This window comes from Somniosus microcephalus, chromosome 4, assembly GCF_052327205.1.
Source record: "Somniosus microcephalus isolate GS21.2 chromosome 4, FLI_Smic_1.0, whole genome shotgun sequence".
NCBI classification, from domain to species: Eukaryota; Metazoa; Chordata; class Chondrichthyes; order Squaliformes; family Somniosidae; genus Somniosus; species Somniosus microcephalus.
The window spans coordinates 143,558,750-143,583,195 of record NC_140990.1 but is presented as its reverse complement, the minus strand read 5'-3'; the positions used below and the strand labels follow the sequence as shown (position 1 = coordinate 143,583,195).

Sequence of the window (24,446 nt, the reverse complement as noted above, 5' to 3'; positions counted from 1 at the left end):
TATGTGTTGGTGTAGGGGTTACAGGGATCGGGTGGGATATGTGTCGGTGCAGGCTCGATGGGCCGAAATGGCCTCTATCTGCACTGTGGGGTTTCTGTGATTCTGTGATTCTGTGAGGGCCACTCCCATGGATGTAGAGGGGCTTGTGGTGGGGAGTTTTGGACCTTCTGGCATCCTGTACAGCTCTTGGTCATCTCTTCGATTTCTCTATCGATTCCCGGCCACCACACAAATGCTCTGGCTAAGTTCTTGAATTTTACCCCTCCCAGATGACCCTCATGAAGCTCATTGAGCACTCTATCCTTCAATTTGGGTGGAATTACTACTCTGGATCCACACATCAAGGTTAATCTGCACACTGACAGCTGTTCTCTTCTCGGCGAGAATGCTGGCAGCAGTGGTTCGCCATGTGCTGGCCATCCCTTCACCGTTAAATCATAGACCCTGGAGAGCGTCGGGTCATTTCGTGTTTCCTTTTCAGGGAATTGGATGCAATATTTCCAAATTCGCTGACGACACTAAACTAGGAGGAGGGGTGGGCTCTGATGAGGATGTCAGGAGGCTACAGTGCGATTTGGACAGGTTGGGGGACTGGGCGGATACGTGGCAGATGCACTATAATGTGGATAAATGCGAGGTTATCCACTTTGGGGGTAAAAACAGGAGGGTGGATTATTATCTAAATGGCAATAGATTGGGAGATGGGGAAGTGCAGAGGGACCTGGGTGTTCTTGTGCACCAGTCACTGAAGGAGAGCATGCAGGTGCAACAGGCGATTAAGAAGGCAAATGGTATGTTGGCCTTCATATCAAGGGGGTTCGAGTATAGGAATAGGGATACCTTACTACAGCTGTACAAGGTGCTGGTGAGACCGCATCTGGAGTATTGTGTACAGTTTTGGTCGCCCCATCTGCGGAAGGATGTTCTTGCCATGGAAAGAGTGCAGCGGCGATTCACCAGGCTGATACCTGGAATGGCGGGAATGACCTACGAGGAGAGATTGAATAGTTTGGGCTTGTACTCACTGGAGTTTAGAAGATTGAGAGGGGATCTCATCGAAACATATAAAATTATGGCAGGCCTGGACAGGCTGAATTCAGAGAGAATGTTTCCAATGGCAGGGGAGCACAGAACCAGGGGCCACAGTCTAAAAATAGCGGGCAAATCATTTAAAACAGAGATGAGGAAGAATTTCTTCACTCAAAGAGTGGTGAGCCTGTGGAATTCCCTGCCACAGAGGGCTGTGAAGGCTAATTCAATAAATATTTTCAAGAGAGAATTGGATATATTTCTGAAGGCTAAGGGGATTAAGGGTTACGGAGAAAAGGCGGGGACGGGGTACTGAACTGGTAAGATCAGCTATGATCTCAGACGAAGATCAGCCATGATCTCATTGAATGGCGGAGCAGGCTCGAAGGGCCGAATGGCCTACTCCTGTTCCTATCTCTATGTTTCTATGTTTGCATTTGTCGCAGGGAGACATTCGACAATAGTCGAGTGGAATAACTCCACTGGATCCACTGCCAGTTCTTCTTCCACCATCGGCAACGGTAGGCGCGACAATCCATCAGCATTCCCATGCTGTTTAGTTCCTTTGTACTCGATGTCATATTGGTGTGCCCCTAGGAATAGGGACCACCTCTGTAGCCGTTGTGCCGTCATTATCGGTACGCCCTTCTGAGGGTTGAAAATGGAGATGAGAGGTTGATGATCAGTTAGTGGAGTAAATTTCTGACCATGCAGGGGTGATTGAACTTCTTCACCCCCCACACCAGCCTGAGGGCCTCTCTGTCAATCTGGGCGTAGTTACGCTCGGCTGAAGTTAACGAGCATGATGCAAAAGCTATCGGCCTCTCAGAACCATCAAGGAATTTATGTGACAGTACCGCCCCAATGCCGTAGGGAGACACATCACACGCCAGTCTTATCGGTAGTGATGGGTTGTAGTGAGCCAATGCTTCTCTTGAAGTGATTAGGTCCTTACTCTTCTGAAAGGCCCACTTACATTCATTGCTCCATTTCCATGCTACTCCCGTTCGTAGTAGGGCGTTCAGTGGATGCAGAATTGTGGACAAATTCGGCAAAAACTTATGGTAGTAATTCACCAATCCGAGGAATGACCTCAGTTGTGACACATTTTCAGGTGCTGGAGCCTTAACTACTGCTTCAATTTTGTCAAGGGACTTATGCAACCCCTCTTCATCAATCACTTGGCCACAATACGATATCTGTTTCTTAAAAAACTCGCACTTGGGGCGATTGGCTCATAGCCCATGTTCACGTAGTCTAGTGAGCACCTGCTCTAGGTTGGCAAGGTGTTCACTGTCATCTTCACCTGTCACTAGGATGTCATCCAAGTAACACTGAGTCCTCAGAATCCCTTGCAGGGCTTGTTCCATCGCTCTTTGCTATATCGCCGGAACTGATGCTACTCCGAATACCAGTCGATTATACTGGTAAAGACCTTTGTGAGTGTTTATCGTGAGATACTTCCTAGAGGATTCTTCAACCTCCATCTGCAAATATGCTTGCGCTAGGTCAATTTTTGTAAAACGCTTCCCTCCGGATAGTGAGGCGAAGATATCTTCTATCCTTGGAAGAGGATATTGTACTGTGTGAAGGACTGGGTTCACTGTCACCTTGAAGTCCCCACAGATGCGAACCTTCGTTGGATCCTCAGACTTATTGTTTAACGTTTTCTTCATGACATGAACGATGGGTGTCGCCCACTCGCTCCAGTCTACCTTAGATAACACGCCTGCATGCTCCAGATTCTCCAGCTCTGCCCCGACGGCTGGGCGAATTGCATATGGTACCGGTCTTGCTTTGAAAAACTTGGGAATTGCATTCTCCTCTATTTTTATCGAGGCGGTTACGCCTTTAAGAGTGCCCAGTTCTTGTTGAAATACCTCTTTGGCGTCAGCTAAGATTGTTGACAATCGTCCAGGAGTGACGTCGTCATCCTTTTTACCAGCCACCGTCAGTGCCTGAATGGAGTGCCAGTCTAAACTTATCTTTCTGATCCATTCACGTCCCAATAACGGTGGTCCACCATCTTGCAGAATGTAGAGATACAATTTCCGTATTTTCTTGCCGTTGTATTCGACAGGCACCCTTATTTTTCCTCTGGGGTATACATTTTGCCCTGTATACGTCCTCAAGACAATGGATGTCTCTCTCAAGGGTATGTGTGAGAATAGCCGCTCGTAGTCTCGTCGATTCATGATGGTTAGAGCTGATCCTGTATCCAATTCCATTTTGACTTGAGACCCTGCTATCGTGAGGGTGACCCAAATGGTTCGGTGATCCTCTTTTGCGATTGTGTTGTGAAGTTTGAGACAGCTTAGTCTCTTGTTCCCGGATTCACTATCGCTCACCTGGTCTTCGGAACTACTGTCCGTCATCTTTTGTAGTTTCCTGTATGGTTCCTTAGTAGCCTTTTTATTGTCGTTGGTCTTCTTCTCAGACCTGCAAACTCGTGCAATGTGTCCCATCTTTCCGCATTGCCTGCATATTTTGTCCATGGATCAGCAGTCCTTCTGGTCATGGTTTGTTCTGCCGCAGCGATAACATTTTGCAAATCCCCATGTCATTTTGTGAGTGCCATGTTCCTGTGTCTTTTGTTGTATTTCCACAGCTCCCCTTGCTGCTGCTTCGTACGATACTGCCATGCTGAAAGCCTTATCTAGCATCAGCTCTTTCTCTGAGAGTAACCTCTTCTGGGTTCCTTCACTCAGGAGTCCACAGACAAATTTGTCCTGTAAGGTATCTGCCAGTCCTGCTCCGAACTGGCAATGCTTTGATAGCTTGCGTAGTTCCGTAAGGTAATCAGCATTGCTCTCATTTTTATGCTGATTTCTCCTGTGGAATTTAAATCTTTCTGCTATCAGCAGCGGTGTAGGATTTAGGTGTTCCTGTAGGATAGCAACAATTTCATTAAAACTCTTCGCCTTCAGTTTGGCTGGAGTAATCAGGTCCCGCAATAGGCCGTACATTCTTGCGCCCATTAAATTTAGCAATACCGATGCCTTTTTCACCTCGGCTATTTCGTTTGCCTTGCAATATACCTCGACTATTTCCACATACGTGGTCCAGTCTTCTAATGCTTTATCGAAGGCAGTGATATCGCCAGTCTTTGGCATCTTGAAAATCTAAGATGGCGTCTCCCACGCTTTTCCTCTGTCCCCGATGGATCAAAATGGCGCCTCCCGCGCTTTTCCTTCTTCCCCGCCGAGTTAAGATGGCGCCTCCCGCGCTTTCCCACCGCTGCCACTGCTGTCAACGCCGCTCTCCGCGGTATTTTTATTTTTAACCGTTCCCGTCATGGAGCGGACCCTCTGGGACACTTCCCTCCCTCTTCTTAGGTCCGAACGCTGCCCGGCTGCGAAGCACCGGCCGCGCCCTGTGTGCTCCACCCTCTCTCTCTCTCTCTTTGCTTCCCGACTCGCTGCCCGGCCCCGTTGCAGAGCCACCCGATCGAGCTCTAGCCCGCCGCAGCCCAGGAAGGATCAGTGCACTACCTGTTACCAGCCCAATTAGCTGGGAAACCACAGACTGGGGAACCAAGCCTGGCTCTTGACAGTCTCCCCTGCAAGTTTTCAATCCAATGATTTGGAGGGCGGTTGACCACGGTCGACGCCCGTTTCTCGAGTTTCTTTGGATTATTTTTTTTTTTTCTTTTCTGGCTTCGACCTTCAATAACGTCGTCTGAGGTGCTGCCGAGTTGCAGGTAAGTTCGTTTCTTACTCGTCGCCAGTATTAAATCCGAGTGTTAATGGAGACACGGAATGCAGGAGTTGGTTTACCAAGTCTTTACTGAATGGAGACAATCTGGAAACTGAAACTACAGAAGCCTGCCAGGGCCTTTTATACAGGGATGGTCACTGCCGGTACTGCAGTCTGAGACCAGTTATTCCCTTAAAGGGACATACACAACAGTAACAATACTGTGGAGGAGGAATTCCTGGAGTGTTTACGGGATGGTTTCCTGGACCAATATGTCGAGGAACCAACCAGAGATCAGGCCATCTTAGACTGGGTATTATGTAACGAGAAAGGATTAATTAGCAATCTTGTTGTACGAGGCCCCTTGGGTCGGAGCGATCATAATATGATCGAATTCTTCATTAAGATGGAGAATGAAGTAGTTGACTCAGAGACTAGGGTCCTCAATTTAAATAAAGGAAACTACGATGGTCTGAGGAGCGAGTTGGGTAGGACTGATTGGGGAATGGCACACAAAGGGTTGACGGTGGATAGGCAATGGCAAACATTCAAAGACCGAATGGATGAGCTACAGAATTTGTTCATCCCAGTTTGGCATAAAAATAAAACAAAAAAGGTGACTCAACCGTGGCTAACAAGGGAAATGAGGGATAGCATAAGATCCAAGGAGATGACATATAAATTGGCCAGAAAAAGCAATAATCCTGAGGATTGGGAGCAGTTTAGGATTCAACAAAGGAGGACAAAGGGATTAATTAAGAAAGGGAAAATAGAATATGAGAGTAAGCTAGCAGGAAACATAAAAACTGACTGTAAAAGCTTTTATAGATATGTGAAGAGAAAAAGATTGGTGAAGTCAAGCGTAGGTCCCTTGCAGTCAGAATCAGGGGAATTTATAATGGGAAACAAAGAAATGGCTGACCAACTAAATTCATACTTTGGTTCTGTCTTCACAAAGGAGGACACAAATAACCTCCCAGAGATGCCGGGGAACATAGGGCCTGATGAAAGGGTGGAACTGAAAGAAATCAGCGTTTGTAGGGAAATGGTGTTAGGAAAATTGATGGGACTGAAGGCCGATTAATCCCCAGGGCCTGATAATCAACATCCAAGGGTACTTAAGGAAGTGGCCCGAGAAATAGTAGATGCATTGCTGGTCATCTTCCAGAACTCGATAGACTCTGGAACAGTACCCATGGTTTGGAGGGTAGCTAATGTTACCCCACTATTCAAAAAAGGTGGTAGAGAAAAAGCGGGGAATTATAGACCGGTAAGCCTGACATCGGTAGTGGGGAAAATGCTAGAATCTATTATAAAAGATGTAATAGCAGAGCACTTGGTAAGCAGTGACAGGATCGGACAAAGTCAACATGGATTTACAAAAGGTAAATCATGCTTGACTAATCTACTGGAATTTTTTGAGGATGTAACTGCTATAATAGATAAGGGAGAACCAGTGGATGTGGTATATTTGGACTTTCAGAAGGCTTTCGATAAGGTCCCACATAAGAGATTAGCGTGCAAAATTAAGGCACATGGGATTGGGGGCAAGGTATTGACTTGGATAGAGAACTGGTTGGCGGACAGAAAGCAAAGAGTTGGAATAAACGGGTCGTTTTCCGAGTGGCAGGCAGTGACTAGTGGGGTACCGCAAGGATCGGTCCTAGGACCCCAGCTGTTCACAATATATATTAATGATCTGGACGAGGGAATTGGATGTAATATCTCCAAATTTGCAGACGACACAAAGCTGGGTGGGAGGGTAAGCTGTGAGGAGGATGTCGTGAAACTCCAGTACGATTTGGACAGGTTGGGTGATTGGGCAGAAACATGGCAAATGCACTATAATGTGGATAAATGTGAGGTTATCCACTTTGGTGGCAAAAACAGGAAGGCAGATTATTATTTGAATGGCAATAGATTGGGAGACGAGGAAGTGCAAAGAGACCTGGGTGTTCTTGTGCACCAGTCGCTGAAGGTAAGCATGCAGGTGCAGCAGGCGGTTAAGAAGGCAAATGGTATGTTGGCCTTCGTAGCAAGAGGGTTCGAGTACAGGAACAAGGATGTCTTGCTACAGTTGCACAGGGCCTTGGTGAGAACGCACCTTGAGTATTGTGTGCAGTTTTGGTCGCCTTACCTGAGGAAGGACGTTCTTGCCATGGAAGGAGTGCAGCGAAGATCCACCAGGCTGATACCTGGGATGGCAGGAATGACGTATGAGGAGAGATTGTGCCGATTGTGCTTATACTCACTGGAGTTTAGAAGATTGAGAGGGGATCTCATCGAAACCTATAAAATTCTGTCAGGCCTGGACAGACTAGATGCAGGAAGGATGTTTATGATGGCCGGGGAGTCCAGAACCAGGGGTCATAGTCTGAGGATAAGGGGTAAGCCATTTAGGACTGAAATGAGGAGGAATTTCTTCACCCAGAGAGTGGTGAACCTGTGGAATTCTCTGCCGCAGAGGGCGGTGGAGGCAATACATTAAATATATTCAAAAAAGAGTTGGATATATTTCTTAAGGCTAAAGGGATCAAGGGATATGGGGAGAAGGCAGGGACAGGGTACTGAATTTGGATGATCAGCCATGATCTCATTGAATGGCGGAGCAGGCTTGAAGGGCCAAATGTTCTTCTCCTGCTCCTATCTTCTATGTTTCTATGTTCCTATGTAAGAGCTGTCAGACCAGCATCGGATACAAAATTAATTTGCTATAATTGTAACAAGCCAGGACATAAGAAATTAGACTGCTGGAGGAAAGGGGGAGGAAGGGAAGGACAGGGGCCAAACCAAAGTGGGGAGGTCCCCAAAGAGGACAGCCAGGAGGAGACGGGGAAGGGAGGATTTTAAAAGATGGATGAGGGAAGAAAAAGAGGAACAGAAGGAAAGGGATAGAACAGAGATAGAGATAGGGAAAGACAGAGATGAAGGGATAGAGAAGAAAGGGATTGGTGAAGTCAAGCGTAGGTCCCTTGCAGTCAGAATCAGGGGAATTTATAATGGGGAACAAAGAAATGGCAGACCAATTCAATACATACTTTGGTTCTGTCTTCACAAAGGTGGACACAAATAAATTCCCAGAGATGTCGGGGAACATAGGGACTAATGAGAGGGCGGAACTAAAAGAAATCAGTATTTGTAGGGAAATGGTGTTAGGGAAATTGATGGGATTGAAGGCCGATAAATCACCAGGGCCTGATAATCTGCATCCTAGGGTACTTAAGGATGTGGCCCTAGAAATAGTAGATGCATTGCTGGTCATCTTCCAAAATTCGATAGATTCTGGAACAGTTCCCATGGATTGGAGGGTAGCTAATGTTACCCCACTGTTCAAAAAAGGTGGTAGACAGAAAACGAGGAATTACAGACCGGTAAGCCTGATATCGGTAGTGGGGAAAATGATAGCGTCCATTATAAAAGATGTAATAGCAGAGCACTTGGAAAACAGTGACAGGATCAGACAAAGTCAACATGGATTTACAAAAGGTAAATCGTGCTTGTCTAATCTACTGGAATTTTTTGAGGATGTAACTGGTAGAATAGATAAGGGAGAACCAGTGGATGTGGTGTATTTAGACTTTCAGAAGGCTTTTGATAAGGTCCCGCATAAGAGATTAGCGTGTAAAGTTAAGGCACATGGGATTGGGAGCAAGGTACTGACATGGATAGAGAACTGGTTGGCAGACAGGGAGCAAAGATTTGGAATAAACAGGTCTTGTTCGGAGTAGCAGGCAGTGACTAGTGGGGTACCGCAGGGATCAGTGCTAGGACCCCAGCTATTCACAATATATATAAATGATCTAGACGAGGGAACTAGATGTAATATCTCCAAGTTTGCAGATGACACAAAGCTGGGTGGGCGTGTGTGCTGTGAGGAGGATGCTGAGAAACTCCAGTATGATTTCGACAGGTTGGGTGATTGGGCAGAAGCATGGCAGATGCAGTATAATGTGGATAAATGTGAGGTTATCCACTTTGGTGGCAAAACAGGAAGGCAGATTATTATCTGAGCGGCAATAGATTGGGAGAAGAGGAAGTGCAACGAGACCTGGGTGTCCTTGTGCACCAGTCGCTGAAGGTAAGCATGCAGGTGCAGCAGGCAGTTAAGAAGGCAAATGGTATGTTGGCCTTCGTAGCGAGAGGGTTCGAGTACAGGAATAAGGATGTCTTGCTGCAGTTGTACAGGGCCTTGGTGAGACCACGTCTTGCGTACTGTGCGCAGTTTTGGTCGTCTTATCTGAGGAAGGATGTTCTTGCCATGGAGGGAGTGCAGTAAAGATTCACCAGACTGATACCTGGGATGGCAGAAATGACGTATGAGGAGAGATTGGGTCGATTGGGCTTATACTCGCTGGAGTTTAGAAGAATGAGAGGGGATCTCATTGAAACTTATAAAATTCTAACAGGACTAGACAGATTAGATGCAGGAAGGATGTTCCCGATGGTCGGGGAGTCCAGAACCTGGGGTCATAGTCTAAGGATAAGGGGTAAGCCATTTAGGACAGAGATGAGGAGGAATTTCTTCACCCAGAGAGTGGTGAACCTGTGGAATTCTCTACCACAGAGGGCAGTGGAGGCCAATTCATTAAATATATTCAAAAAAGGAGTTAGATATATTTCTTAAGGCTAAAGGGATCAAGGGATATGGGCAGAAGGTAGGGACAGGATACTGAATTTGGATGATCAGCCATTATGTCATTGAATGGCAGAGCAGGCTAGAGGGGCTGAATGGCCTACTCCTGCTCCTATCTTCTATGTTTCTATATCCAAAGGCCGATAATATTCAGGTCCTGATAATCCAATTAATATGTCAGATCTTGGTACAATCGTCTGGGATTTTGTGTCTCCCCTTCTCTCCAGAAGGAACTGAATCTGGCTGGGTGCAATTAGTTAACCTCTACATTTTGGTAGGAAGAACGAGGAGAGGCAATATAAACTAAAGGTACAATTCTATAGGGGGTGCCTGAACAGAGAGACCTGGGGGTTTATGTGCACAAATCGTTGAAGGTGGCAGGGCAGGTTGCGAAAGTGGTTATAAAAGTATACGGGATCCTGGGCTTCATAAATAGAGGCTTAGAGTAGAAAAGCAAGGAAGTTATGATGAAATTTTATAAAACACTGGTCCGACCTCTCTGGAGTTTCGAATAATGAGAGATGATCTCATTGAAACATTCAAGATTCTGAAGGGGATTGACAGGGTAGATGCTGAGAGGTTGTTTCCCCTGGCTGGAGAGTCTAGAACTAGGGGGCATAGTCTCAGGATAAGGGGTAGGCCATTTAAGACCGAGAGGAGGAGGAATTTCTTCACTCAGAGGGTTGTGAATCTATGGAATTCTCTGCCTCAGAGGGCTGTGAATGCTGAGTCTTTGAGTATATTCAAGGCTGAGAGAGAGAGATTTTTGGACTCTACTGGAATCAAGGGATATGGAGATCGGGCGGGAAAGTGGAGTTGAGGTCGATGATCAGCCATGATCTTATTGAATGGCGGAGCAGGCTCGAGGGACCGTGGGACCTACTCCTGCTCTTATTTCTAATGTTCTTATGAGCTCAACTGGAGTATTGTGTCCAATTCTGGGCACCGCACTTTAGGAAGGACATGTAGGACTTCAAAATAGTGTGGAAAAGATTTGTTCCAGAAAAAATAGTACCAGGGACGAGGGACTTCAGTTACGTGGATAGACTAGAGAAGCTGGGGTTGTTCTCCTTGGAGCAGAGAAGGTTGAGAGGAGATTTGATAGAGGTGCTCAACATCATGAGGGGTCTAGACAGAGTAGATAGAGAGAAGTTGTTCCCATTGCCGGAAGGGTCGAGAACCAGAGGACACAGATTTAAGATGATTGGCAGAAGAAACAAAGGTGACATGAGGCAAAACTTTTTTACGCAGCGAGTGGTTACGATCTGGAATTCACTGCCTGAAAAGGTGGTGGGGGCAGATTCAATCATGGCTTTCAAAAGGGAATTGGATAAGTACCTGACGGAAAAATGTTGGCAGGGCTACGAGGAAAGGGTGGGGGAGTGGGACTAGCTGAAGTGCTCTTGCAGAGAACCGGCACGGGCTCGATGGGCCTCCTGCTGGGCTCTAACGAGTCTATGATTCGATGATTCTAGAGCCTCACCATCAGCCGACTCAGTGAGTGTCAGCAGTGACAGCAGTCCAATCCTGCCCTCAATGGACATCCATACACTTCCCAGTTGATGTCACTGGCTCTCCATCAAGAGTAGGGGCAGTGGCTGATTCTTACGCTTAGTTAGCCCAGTGGTACTGAGGATAATTATAGCCCCTGAACTGCTGCCTTGTTCGAGATCAACTAACAGCCCAGATCAAGGATTGAACTGGGTACCTTCCTTGTCAGTAGCGCAGAGTGTTTTAAAGTGGAAGGGGGAGGGGGAGAACAGAATATTTTGAAACAAATGCTATTCCACCTTTAAACAAAAGCTTTGTCACACTGCCAAAATCTGAAGACTTTCAATATTAAACAAACAAGTCAAATGTATCTTCAATAATAGTGAGGCATTTTAGAAAGGCTGAAGCCACTGAAACAGACAGGTTACAATCAATGTACAGTACAGAAGGGAGCGACTGTTAATGGGAGCTCTGTTAGTGAAGTCCGTCGACACTCCAAGATAAACGGGTCTGTCCCTTTAACTATAAATAGGCAGAGAAAGGAGAGTCCCTGTCCCTTTAAATATCTGGCCCATTCCCCCAAGCAATGGGAGGAGGAACAGCGCACGGTCTCTTTGGGCAGGATTTTTAATGGGCCGTGGAGGCGGGATTGGAGGCGTGTGGGGGGTTAAAATCCCAAAATCGGGGGGCACCAACCCATCCCGCCTCCATGGCGTTTCAAAGGAGGCGGGTACCCGACCTGCACTGGGACCCGCCTCCCCGAGGCGGGAAGGGGATTAGTGCCAATTAACTGCCTGTTAACCTAATCCCTATTTTCATTCTTGAAGTGTAGGATTCCCGACGGCTCCAAACCACGCCAAGTTAGTGAGGCAGGCCATCGAGCTGAAGGGCTTGCAGGGGTCGAGATGTCCGGTGTTCAGGTGAGTGATGGGCGCATGAGTGCAGAGGTAAGTGTGTTTGGTGTGTTTAAAGTGTTTAAAGAAGTTTTACTTACCTTTACAGCCTTCCTTCCTTCAGGTCTCGGGAATCCCTCATCTCACCGGCACAGAAAGCAGAATGGCCGTGAGCTGTCAAAAATTGCAGCATTTAGCTTTCTGTTCCAGTGAGATCTCTAAATCATCCTGAGAGGAAGGAAGGAGTAGGGTTTCGACCCAAAACGTTGACTCTATTTCTCTCTCCACAAATGTTGCTTGGCCTGCTGAGTTTTTCCAGCATTTTCTGTTGTTATTTTGGATTTCCAGCATCCACAGTATTTTGCTATCATAACTTAGAGTGCAGTTTGTCAGTGTTTGACAGCTTCAAACAACTGTGAAACGCTGATATTTCACCTGTCAAAAGGTCTTGACAAATGAAATGTCAATCTGTGACGTCACTTGTTGTCGGGTGGCCCTTAATTGGCCTGCTGAGCCCGGTGGCGGGCTCAACAAGGTCAATCAAGTCAAAATCACGTGGGTTGGCGAGAACTCGATGGAGGCGGGATTACAACCCCGAAAGTTACAGTCCCGCCTCCTACCTGCCTCCTCAATGAAAATCCAGCCCAATATATCCTGACCCAGCGGGAACCCGCTCTGTGTGGGGGCGGGGCCTGGAGAACCCGCTCTGTGTGGGGGCGGGGCCTGGAGATCTCGCTCTTTGTGGGGGCGGGGCCTGGGGAACACGCTCTTTGTGGGGGCTGGGACTGGGGAACCCACCCTGTGTGGGGGCGGAGCCTGGGGAACCCACCCTGTGTGGGGGCGGAGCCTGGGGAACCCGCTCTGTGTGGGGGCGGGGCCTGGGGAACATGCTCTGTGTGGAGGCGGAGCCTGGGGAACCCACCCTGTGTGGGGGGCGGGGCCTGGGGAACCCACCCTGTGTGGGGGTGGGGCCTGAGGAACACACCCTGTGTGGGGGCGGGGCCTGGGGAACCCACCCTGTGTGGGGGCGGAGCCTGGGGAACCCGCTCTGTGTGGGGGGCGGGGCCTGGGGAACCCACCCTGTGTGGGGGTGGGGCCTGAGGAACACGCCCTGTGTGGGGGCGGGGCCTGGGGAACCCACCCTGTGTGGGGGCGGAGCCTGGGGAACCTGCTCTGTGTGGGGGCGGAGCCTGGGGAACCCACCCTGTGTGGAGGCGGAGCCTGGGGAACCCGCTCTGTGTGGGGTCGGGGCCTGGGGAACCCACCCTGTGTGGAGGCGGAGCCTGGGGAACCCACCCTGTGTGGGGGGCGGGGCCTGGGGAACCCACCCTGTGTGGGGGGCGGGGCCTGGGGAACCCACCCTGTGTGGGGGTGGGGCCTGAGGAACACACCCTGTGTGGGGGCGGGGCCTGGGGAAACCGCCCTGTGTGGGGGCGGGGCCTGGGGAACCCGCTCTGTATGGGGGCGGGGCCTGGGGAACCTATTCTGTAAAGGGACCACTTACACGGAGACACCAGATTCCGCGACAACTTACATTGAGACACCAAATTCAGGGACCACTTACACTGACACCAAATACAGGGACCACTTACTCTGAGACACCAAATACAGGGACCACTTACACTGAGTCGATAAAATGTGAATCAGAAATCCTCAGTATGGGATGGTCATGGAGGTGAAATCAGCTCCAATTCATTAAATATATTCAAGAAGGAGTTAGATATATTTCTTAAGGCTAAAGGGATCAAGGGATATGGAGAGAAAGCAGGGACAGGGTACTGAATTTGGATGATCAGCCATGATCTCATTAAATGGTGGAACAGGCCCGAAGGGCCGAATGGCCTACTCCTGCTCCTATCTTCTATGTTTCTACGTGAGGGTGAAGGGCAGGTAATGGATGAAGATATGACGGTGGAATCAGATGGCGACTGGTGGGGCCTGGTGACAGGTTATTCTCACAAGACCTTTTCAGGCAGGCTGATGATTGGATGTAACCACAACAACACCTGGATCCACCTTTTCCTGTCCAAAGTCTAATGACCCTGATGTGTTTTTTTGCGGCAAATGTAGAGATGTGAAAGAAGGGAGGAAATCAGGCTTGGGCCAGAAAGAAGTTTAATTGAATGAACAATTCATGAGGCTGTTTTCTGACTCATCTGAGGATAAAACACCATGAAATGAAAGAGAACATGGCTAGTGACACTGGCGTTGTCAATAGTGGTTTCTATCCCTAATCACTGTCTCATAGACTAACATCCTAAGCCGAACCCCAGCCCCTAAACCCTAACCAAGGATTACTAACAGGGATCAATGGAGGAGCTAAAGACCCGATAAAGGAAGTATTTGAAACAATTATCTCGCATAAAGAAATAGTGCAAGGTATGTTAGTAACATGAGATTAAATCAAAGAGACCATCAAAATCAGCAATGATAATTACAAAGATCAGAACATTTCAAAGGCGATCACATGCAATATGTGTGGAGGAGTTTTTACTAAATCAGATCCAAAAAGGGTTAAGTGATACAGAAAATAACGGATTTCAAATCTTATGCAGGATAGTTCTATAAAGGGGTGGACACTGCAGTTCAGTCTATAACACCCACAAGCCATGTACTCAAACGGAACAAGCTTGGGGTTAGATGTGGTAGAAAGTGAACTAGGTGAGAATCGTTATAATCTAGAGTAAGAAATGCCCCAAAATGGAACAGTCAGTAACAGAACATCACTGTGTCTCCTCTTATCATGGAGAAATCAAATATTCAATACACTGTACAACCGCAAAATACTGTGGATGCTGGAAATCTGAAATAACGACAGAAAATGCTGGAAATACTCAGCAGGTCAGGCAGCATCCGTGCAGAGAGAAACAGAGTTAACGTTTCAGGTCTGTGACCCTTTGTCAGAACTGGAAAAAGTTAGAGATGTAACAGATTTTAAGCAGGTGCAGAGGCAGGGGAAGGGGGAGGGGAGGAAAGAACAAAAGGGACGGTCTGTGATTGGGTGGAAAGCAGGAGTGGTGAAATGTTACAAATGGGGATGGCAGAATCAGCAACAACTGCTGCCTGAAAAAATTGGGGCAGAGGTTATAGTCTGAAACTGTTGAACTCAATGTTGAGTCCAGAAGGCTGTAATGTGTCTAAACAAAAGATGAGGTGCTGTTCCTCGAGCTTACATTGAGCTTCTTTGGAACAGTGTAAGAGACCGAGGTCAGAGAGGTCAGAGTGGGAGTGGAGCGGAGAGTTAAAGTGACAGGCGACTGGACGCTCAGGGTCACCCTTATGGACTGAACAGAAATGTTCCGCAAAGTGGTCACCCAATCTGCGTTTGGTCTCCCCAGTGTAGAGGAGATCGCATCGTGAGCAGCGAATACAGTATACTAAATTGCAAGTACATGTAAATCGCTGTTTCACCTGGAAGGGTGTTTGGGGCCCTGGACAGTGGGAAGGGAAGAGGTAAAAGGGCAGGTGTTGTATCTCCTGCGCTTGCACGGGAAGGTACTGTGGGGAGGGGAAGGGCTGTTGGGGGTGATTGAGGAGTGGACCAGGGAGCTGCGGAGGGAGCGGTCCCTTCGGAAAGCTGAAAGGGGAGGTGAGGGGAAGATGCGTTTGCTGGTGGGATCACGCTAGAGGTGGTGGAAATGGCTGAGGATGATCCGTTAAATGTGGAGGCTGGTAGGGTGAAACTGAGGACAAGGGGAACACTATTGTGGTTCTGGGAGGGAGGGGATGGGGTGAGAGCAGAAGTGCTGGAAATGGACGGATACAGTTGAGGGCCATGTCAACCATGGTAGAGGGGAATCCTCAGTTGAAGAAAAAGGAAGGCATATCGGAAGCACTAGTATGGAAGGTGGCACCGTCAGAACAGATGCGGCGGAGACGGAGAATGGAATAGAGTCCTTACAGAAAATGGTGTGGGAGGAAGTGTAGTCCAGTTAGCTGTGGGCTTATAGCGGATGTTTGTCGTTAGCCTATCCTCAGAAATGGAGATAATGAAGTCGAGGAATGGAAGGGAAGAGTCAGACTTGGACCATGTGAAGGCGAGTGAAGGGTGGAAATTGGAAGCAAAGTGAATGACATTTTCTATTTCAGGGTGAGAGCCAGAAACAGCACCAATACAGTCATCAATGTACCAGAAAAAGAGGTGAGGGAGGAGACCTGATTAGGACTGGAACAAAGAAAGTTCCACTTATCCCATGAAAAGGCAGGCATAGCTAGGGCCCATGCAGGTTCCCATAGCAACACCTTTAATTTGGAGGAAGTGAGTGGCGTCAAAGGAGAAGTTGTTCAATGTGAGAACAATTTCAGCCAGGCGGAGGAGGGTAGTGGTGGATGGGGACTGGTTGGGCCTCTGTTCATGGAAGAAGCAGAGCGCCCTCAGGCCATCCTGGTGGGGGATGGAGGTGTATAGGGATTTGACATACATAGTGAAAAGGAGACGGTTGGGGCCAGAAAACCGGAAACTATTCAGATGGCGGCGGGCATCGGAAGAGTCGCAAATGTAGGTGGGAAGAGCCTGGACAAGGGGAGCAAAAATAGAGTCGAGATAGGAAGAAATCAGTTCCGTGGGGCAAGAACAGGCTGAAACAATGCATCTACCAGGGCAGCCCGGTTTGTGGATCTTGGGAAGGAGGTAGAAGCGGGCTGTGCGGGGTTGGGGGACTATGAGGTTGGCGGCCATGGAGGGAAGATCTCCAGAGGAGATGAGGTCAGTGACAGTCTTGGAAACAATGGCTTGATCTTTGGTAGTGGGGTCATGGTCCAGGGGGAGGTAGGAGTAGATGTCAGAGTTGGCGTTCAGCCTCCACACAGTAGAGGCCGATTCGCCAAACAACAACAGTGCCACCCTTGTCAGCAGGTTTAATGACAATGTTAGGGTTGGATCGGCGAGAACGGAATGCTGCAAGTTCAGAGGGAGGTCGGTTGGAATGAGTGAGGGGAGCAGAGAAATTGAGACGGCTGATGTCATGCCAGCAGTTCCCAATGAGAAGATCTAGAGAAGGTAGAGGTGAATTCTGAAAGCGGGAGAAAGGTTCCGCTGTGCAGAGGGAAGACTCCTGGCCAAAGAAGTGGGGAGTGAGACAAAGGCGATGGAAAAAGAGCTCAGCGTCATGCCGAGCTCGAAGTTCATTGAGGTGGGGGCATAAGGGGATGAAGCTCAGGCCTTTGCTGAGGACTTATCGTTCGGCGTCAGAGAGGGGAAGGTCAGAGCGGATAGTGAAAACACGGCAGAGGGTGAGATTGGAAGAAGGGATGGTGTCAGAAGAAAGTGAAGGGGAAGAAGGTTCCGGAGGGGCGTTGGTGTCCAAGAGTTGTTGAAGCCTGCGATCCTTGACAGCTGAAAGGAAGAAAAAAAGTTTCATATTCAAGCACCAGATGAGGCGAAGGATGAAATGGAACTGTGGACCAGGACAGCTCTGAGATAGAGTGAGTCGGTGCTGCTGAAGAGAGAGGTCGAGAGTGTTCATGTGGCGGCGCATGGCATTGAGCGTGGATCTCAGGATGTGGCGAGAGCAGTGGTTCAACACTGAGTTCAACAGTTTCAGACTATAACCTCTGCCCCTATTTTTTCAGGCAGCAGCTGTTGATGATTCTGCCATCCCCATTAGTAACGTTTAATCACTCCTGCCTTCCACCCAATCACAGACCGTCCCTTTTATTCTTTCCTCCCCACCCCCTCCCCTGCTTACATAGAAACATAGAAGCTCGGAGCAGGAGTAGGCCATTCAGCCCCTCGAGCCTGCTCCGCCATTCAATGAGATCATGGCTGATCATCCAAATTCAGTACCCTGTCCCTGCCTTCTCCCCATATCCCTTGATCCCTTTAGCCTTAAGAAATATATCTAACTCCTTCTTGAATATATTTAATGAATTGGCCTCAACTGCCTTCTGTGGTGGAGAATTCCACAGGTTCACCACTCTCTGGGTGAAGAAATTCCTCCTTGTCTCTGTCCTAATTGGCTTACCCCTTATCATTAGACTGTGATCCCTGGTTCTGGACTCCCCCGCCATCAGGAACATCTTTCCTGCATCTAGTCTGTCTAGTTCTGTTAGAATTATATAAGTTTCAATGAGATCCCCTCTCATTCTTCTAAACTCCACTGAGTATAAGTCCAATCGACCCCTTAAAATCTGTTACATCTCTAACTTTTTCCAGTTTTGACGAAGGGCCACAGACCTGAAACGTTAACTCTGTTTCTTTCTCCACGGATGCTGCCTGACCTGCTGTGTATTTCCAGCATTTTCTGTTGTTATTCAATAGTGTTTGAAACAAAGCTGATTTATTAAATATTTATACAGAATATTAATCTCCAGCCCAGGTATAGGGGTTATAATGATCAGCAAAAAACACACTCTAACTGCTAGAATGAACATGGTTCAAAGCGCAATGTAATCCCAGTAAATCCTGTTCTATTCACGAACGTGGCCTTTCAAAGGTGGGGTTTTTACCCAGCATTCCCCGCGGGGGAGAAGGTGCCGCACCCAGACTACAGGTGCCCAGTGCGCAGGCGCGGATCCCCCTGGCTTTGGAGCATGCGCGGTGCGTTTCATCGCGGAAGACAGTGTGCCAATTAGGTCCTGATAAATTACTGAGAAGCGAATGGACAGAGCGGAGTAATTTACCGGCAGGTGGGCGGAGAGGCTTCATAAACAACTGGTGTAGGACGGAAGCCGCGAATAAAAACCTGAAGGTCCCGCGTTTGCAGCTTCGGGGCTTCTCCCGGTCACAAATCCAGGATAACGGCCGCCATCTTGATGCAGTGAGTAGCAAAGCGCATGCGCAGACATTTTGGGCACGAACAGAGAGTGGGCGGGCTTCAGTGTCTCTTCCGAACCGGGTCCTAGTGCCCGGGGAGTATGTGTCTGACTCAGTTATTTGATTCAGACTCTCCACACTTAGGGTTTCTCACCATCTCTCCTGAAGGCGCTGGGAAAAGCAGGTCAAACGGATAACATCCCACACAATGGCCCCCCTTTTACAGTCCCAGGGTTGGAATCCCCATGTACAGTCCCAGGGTTAGAATTCCCATGTACAGTCCCAGGGTTGGTATCCCCAAGTACAGTCCCAGGTTTGGAATCCCCATGTACAGTCCCAGATTAGAATCCCCAAGTACAGTCCCAGGGCTGGAATCCCCAAGTACAGTCCCAGGGTTGGAATCCCCATGTACAGTCCCAGATTAGAATCCCCAAGTACAGTCCCAGGGCTGGAAGCCCCATGTACAGTCCCAGGATTGGAATCCCCATGTACAGTCCCAGGGTTGGAATCCCCATGTACGGTCCCAGGGTTGGAATCCCCCTGTACAGTCCCAGGGTTGGAATCCCCATGTACAGTTCCAGGGTTGGAATCTCCATGTACAGTCCCAGGGGTAGAGTCCCCATGTACAGTCCCAGGGCTGGAATCCCAATGTACAGTCTCAGGGTTGGAATCCCATGTATAGTCCCAGGGTTGGAATCCCCACGTACAGTCCCAGGGCTAGAATGTCCCACGTACAGTCCCAGGGCTAGAATGTCCCACGTACAGTCCCAGGGCTGGAATCCCCATGGCTAGTCCCAGAACTGGAATCCCCATGTACAGTCTCAGGATTGGAACCCCCGTGCACAGTCCCAGGGTTGGAATCCCCGTGCACAGTCCCAGGGTTGGAATCCCCGTGCACAGTCCCAGGGTTGGAATCCCCGTGCACAGTCCCAGTGTTGAAATCCCCATGTACAGCCCCAGGCGTAGAATCCCCATGTACAGTCCCAGGGTTGGAATCCCCATGTACAGTCCCAGGGTTGGAATCCCCATGTACAGTCTCAGGGTTGGAATCCCCATGTACAGTCCCAGGGTTAGAATCCCCATGTACAGTCCCAGGGTTGGAATCTCCATGTACAGTCCCAGGGTTGGAATGCCCATGTACAGTCCCAGGGTTGGAATCCCCATGTACAGTCCCAGGGTTGCAATCCCCATGTACAGTCCCAGGGTTGCAATCCCCATGTACAGTCCCAGGGTTGCAATCCCCATGTACAGTCCCAGGGTTAGAATCCCCATCTGCAGTCACAGGGTTGGAATCCCCATGTACAGTCCCAGGTTTGCAATCCCCATGTACAGTCTCAGGGTTATAATCCCCATGTACAGTCCCAGGTTTGGAATCCCCATGTACAGTCCTAGGGTTGGAAACCCCATGTACATTCCCACGGTTGGAATCCTCATGTACAGTCCCTGGGTTGGAATCCCAATGGCTAGTCCCAGGGCTGGAATCCCCATGTACAGCCCCAGGATTGAAATCCTCATGTACAGTCTCAGGGTTGGATTCCTCATGTACAGTCTCAGGGTTGGATTCCCCATGTACGGTCTCAGGGTTGGAATCCCCATGTACGGTCCCAGGGTTGGAATCCCCATGTACGGTCCCAGGGTTGGAATCCCCATGTACGTTCCCAGGGTTGGAATCCCCATGTACGTTCCCAGGGTTGGAATCCCCATGTACGTTCCCAGGGTTGGAATCCCCATGTACGTTCCCAGGGTTGGAATCCCCATGTACAGTCCCAGGGTTGGAATCCCCATGTACAGTCCCAGGGTTAGTATTCTCATGTACAGTCCGAGGGTTGGAATCCCCATGTACAGTCCCAGGGTTGGAATCCCCATGTACAGTCCCAGGTTTGGAATCCCCATGTACAGTCCTAGGGTTGGAAACCCCATGTACATTCCCACGGTTGGAATCCTCATGTACAGTCCCTGGGTTGCAATCTCAATGGCTAGTCCCAGGGCTGGAATCCCCATGTACAGTCCCAGGGTTGGAATCCCCATGTACGGTCCCAGGGTTGGAATCCCCATGTACGGTCCCAGGGTTGGAATCCCCATGTACGGTCCCAGGGTTGGAATCCCCATGTACAGTCCCAGGGTTAGAATACCCATGTACAGTCCCAGGGTTGGAATACCCATGTACAGTCCCAGGGTTGGAATCCCCATGTACAGTCCCGGGGTTAGAATCCGCATGTACAGTTCTGGGGCTGGAAGCGCCATGTACAGTCCCAGGGTTGGAATCGCCATGTACAGTCCCAGGGTTGGAATCCCCATGTACAGTCCCAGGGTTGGAATCGCCATGTACAGTCCCGGGGTTGGAATTCCCATGTACAGTCCCAGGGTTGCAATCCCCATGTACAGTCCCAGGGCTGGAATCCCCATGTACAGTCCCAGGGTTGGAATCGCCATGTACAGTCCCAGGGCTGGAATCCCCATATACAGTCCCAGGGTTGGAATCCAAATGTACAGTCGCATGGTTGGAATCCCCATGTACAGTCCCAGGGTTAGAATCCCCATGTACAGTCTCAGGGTTAGATTCCCCATGTACAGTCTCAGGGTTAGAATTCCCATGTACAGTCCCAGGTTTGAAATCCCCATGTACAGTCCTGGGGTTAGAATCCCCATGTACAGTCCCGGGGTTGGAATCCCCATGTACAGTCCCAGGGTTAGAATCCCCATGTACAGTCCCGGGGTTGGAATCCCCTGGTACAGTTCCGGGGTTGGAATCCCCATGTGTAGTCCCAGGGTTGGAATCCCCAGATACAGTCCCAGGGTTTGAATCCCCAGATACAGTCCCAGGGTTGGAATCCAAATGCATAGTCGCATTGTTGGAATCCCCATGTACAGTCCCAGGGTTAGAATCCCCATGTACAGTCCCAGGTTTGAAATCCCCATGTACAGTCCTAGGGTTAGAATCCCCATGTACAGTCCCAGGGTTGGAATCCCCACGGCTAGTCCCAGGGCTGAAATCCCCATGTACAGTCCCAGGGTTAGAATCCCCACGTACAGTCCCAGGTTTGAAATCCCCACGTACAGTCCCAGGGTTGGAATCCCCACGTACAGTCCCAGGGTTGGAATCCCCACGTACAGTCCCAGGATTGGAATCCCCACGTACAGTCCCAGGGTTGGAATCCCCTCGCACACTTCCAGGGTTGGAATCCCCGCGCGCGGTCCCGGGGCGGGGGCTCCCCGCGCGCGGTCCCGGGGCGGGGGCTCCCCGCGCGCGGTCCCGGGGCGGGGGCTCCCCGCGCGCGGTCCCGGGGCGGGGGCTCCCCGCGCGCGGTCCCGGGGCGGGGGCTCCCCGCGCGCGGTCCCGGGGCGGGGGCTCCCCGCGCGCGGTCCCGGGGCGGGGGCTCCCCGCGCGCGGTCCCGGGGCGGGGGCTCCCCGCGCGCGGTCTCGGGGCGGGAACCCTCAGCCACTCCGAGTGCGGTTCTCAGACCCCGAGCCCGCGGCAACATCGAGTAGGAACGGCGATATATGTCCAAATCGGGGTCGAGTGTGACTTTGAGGGGAACTGGGAGGTGATGGTGTTCCCATGCACCTGCTGCCCTTGTCTTTCCAGGTAGTGGAGGTCACGTGTTTGGGAGGTGATGTCAAAGTTCTAGTCGCGTTACAGATGTATAAAGTCGCTCTCCTTCACTCCTCCCCCTTCCACCTGACTCTCCTCCCATTGAGGCCAGAATCTTGTGTTGGCCAAAACGGGTGGCGGGTTTCCTTCCCTGAAGGACATTAGTGAACCAGTTGGGTTTTTACGACAATCCTGCAGCTTTCATGGTTGCTTTTTTTCTAGTACTGGCCCCAGAAATTCCCAGATTCATTCAGCTCAATTTCACAACCTGCCTTTGTGTTTTTGTGGGTTCTCTCTCACTCTCCCTTTTTCCTGTTTTAAATTCATTTTGCAGGGTGTTCGAAGGGGAGGATTTGCAGACGGGAAACTCAAACCAAACATCACTTCAAGATCTGACAGAGTCACTCGATTCATCAGGACCTTTTGAACATGGAAGCAGAAAGCACCGTTCAGAGTGGGGAGAAACCGTACACGTGTTCTGTGTGTGGACGAGGCTTCCGCCGATCCTCTGGCCTGTCGAGACACAAGCGCAATCACACTGGGGAGAGGCCGTTCGCCTGCACTGTGTGTGGGAAGGGATTCACTCAGTCATGCAACCTGCTGCAGCACTGCCGAGTTCACACTGACGAGAGACCTGTTGAATGTCAGGACTGCAGGAAGAGCTATAAAAGCTCCAGGGAACTGACACACCATCAATGTGTTCACACTGACGAGAGACCGTTCAAGTGCTCTTACTGCGGGACTGGGTTCAGGCGATCGTCTCACCTCACTGTACACCAACGCACTCACACTGGGGAGAGGCCGTTTACCTGCTCCAAGTGTGGGAAGGGATTCACTCGTTCATCCAACCTGCTGATACACCAGCGAATTCACACCGGGGAGAGACCGTTCACCTGCTCTGAGTGTGGGAAGGGATTCGTGTGTTCATCCGACCTTCTGACACACCAGCGAGTTCACACCGGGGAGAGGCCGTTCACCTGCTCCGAGTGTGGGAAGGGATTCACTCAGTCTTCCCACCTGCTGATACACCAGCGAATTCACACTGGGGAGAGACCGTTCAACTGCTCTGAGTGTGGGAAGGGATTCACTCGGTCATCCCACCTGCTGATACACCAGCGAGTTCACACTGGGGAGAGACCGTTCACCTGCTCTGAGTGTGGGAAGGGATTCATGTGTTCATCCCACCTGCTGAAACACCAGCGAGTTCACATTAGGGAGAGGCCGTTACCTGCTCCGTGTGTGGGAAGGGATTCACTCAGTCATCCGACCTGCTGAGACACCAGGTGTCAAACTGCGATCTGTTCCTGACTGAAAGTGAAACGGCAGGGTTAAGTTCCCAGTCTAAAAATGACTGGTAATTACTCTATGAAGGTTTAACGTGTTCATAGAATGGTTACAGCACAGAATGTGGCCATTCGGCCCATTGAGCCCGTGTTGGCTCTGTGCAAGAACACTTCAGCTAGTCCCACTCCCCCACCCTTCCCTCGTAGCCCTGCAAATTTTTGTCCTTCAGGTACTCATCCAGTTCCCTTTTGAAAGCCACGATTGAATCTGTCTCCACCACCCTTTCAGGCAGTGCATTCCCGATCCTAACCACTCACTGTGTAAAAAGTTTTTCCCCATGTCACTTTTGATTCTTCTGCCAATCACCTTAAATCTGTGTCCTCTGGTTCTCGACCCTTCCGCCAATGGGAACAGTGTCTCTCTATCTACTCTGTCTAGACCCCTCATGATTTTGAACACCTCTATCAAATCTACTCTCAACCTTCTCTGCTCTAAGGAGAACAACCCGATCTTCTCCAGTCTATCCACGTAACTAAAGTTCCTCATCCCTGGAACCATTCTTGTAAATCTTTTCCGCACCCTCTCTAAACCTTCACATCCTTCCTGAAGTGCGGTTCCCAGAATTGGACACAGTATTACAGTTGTGGCCGAACCAGTGTTTTATAAAATAGCAAAATACTGCGGATGCTGGAAATCTGAAATAACAACAGAAAATGCTGGAAATACTCAGCAGGCCAGGCAGCATCCGTGGAGAGAGAAACAGATGAAGTGTCCCAGACCTGAAACGTTAACTCTGTTTCTATCTCCACGGATGCTGCCTGGCCTGCTGAGTATTTCCAGCATTTTCTGTTGTTATTTCAGTGTTTTATAAAGGTTCATCATAACTTCCTTGTGTTTGTACTCTCTGCCTCTACCGATAAAGCCCAGGATCCCGTAAGCTTTTTTAACCACTTTCTCAGCCTGCCCTGCCACCATCAACGATTTGTGCTCATAAACCCCCAGGTCTCTCTGTTCATGCACCCGCTTTAGGATTCTACCCTTTCCTTTATATTGCCTCTCCTCGTTCTTCCTAC

At 49.7% G+C, this 24,446-nt stretch overlaps 1 protein-coding gene across 1 annotated transcript; it reads left to right on the top strand.

Moving 5' to 3' along the window:
* The first annotated feature begins 17,962 nt into the window (after positions 1-17,962).
* Positions 17,963-23,466, top strand: LOC147119871 (uncharacterized). Its single transcript, XM_085985286.1, has 2 exons — positions 17,963-18,500; positions 22,424-23,466. Exon 2 carries the CDS (start codon positions 22,519-22,521, stop codon positions 23,362-23,364), a length of 846 nt encoding a protein of 281 aa, XP_085841412.1. The 5' UTR covers positions 17,963-18,500; positions 22,424-22,518; the 3' UTR covers positions 23,365-23,466.
* Positions 23,467-24,446: the final 980 nt, after the last annotated feature.

Bases quoted from the DNA above. Each gene is read 5' to 3' on its own strand.
- LOC147119871 (XM_085985286.1), top strand. From the start codon at position 22,519: ATGGAAGCAGAAAGCACCGTTCAGAGTGGGGAGAAACCGTACACGTGT.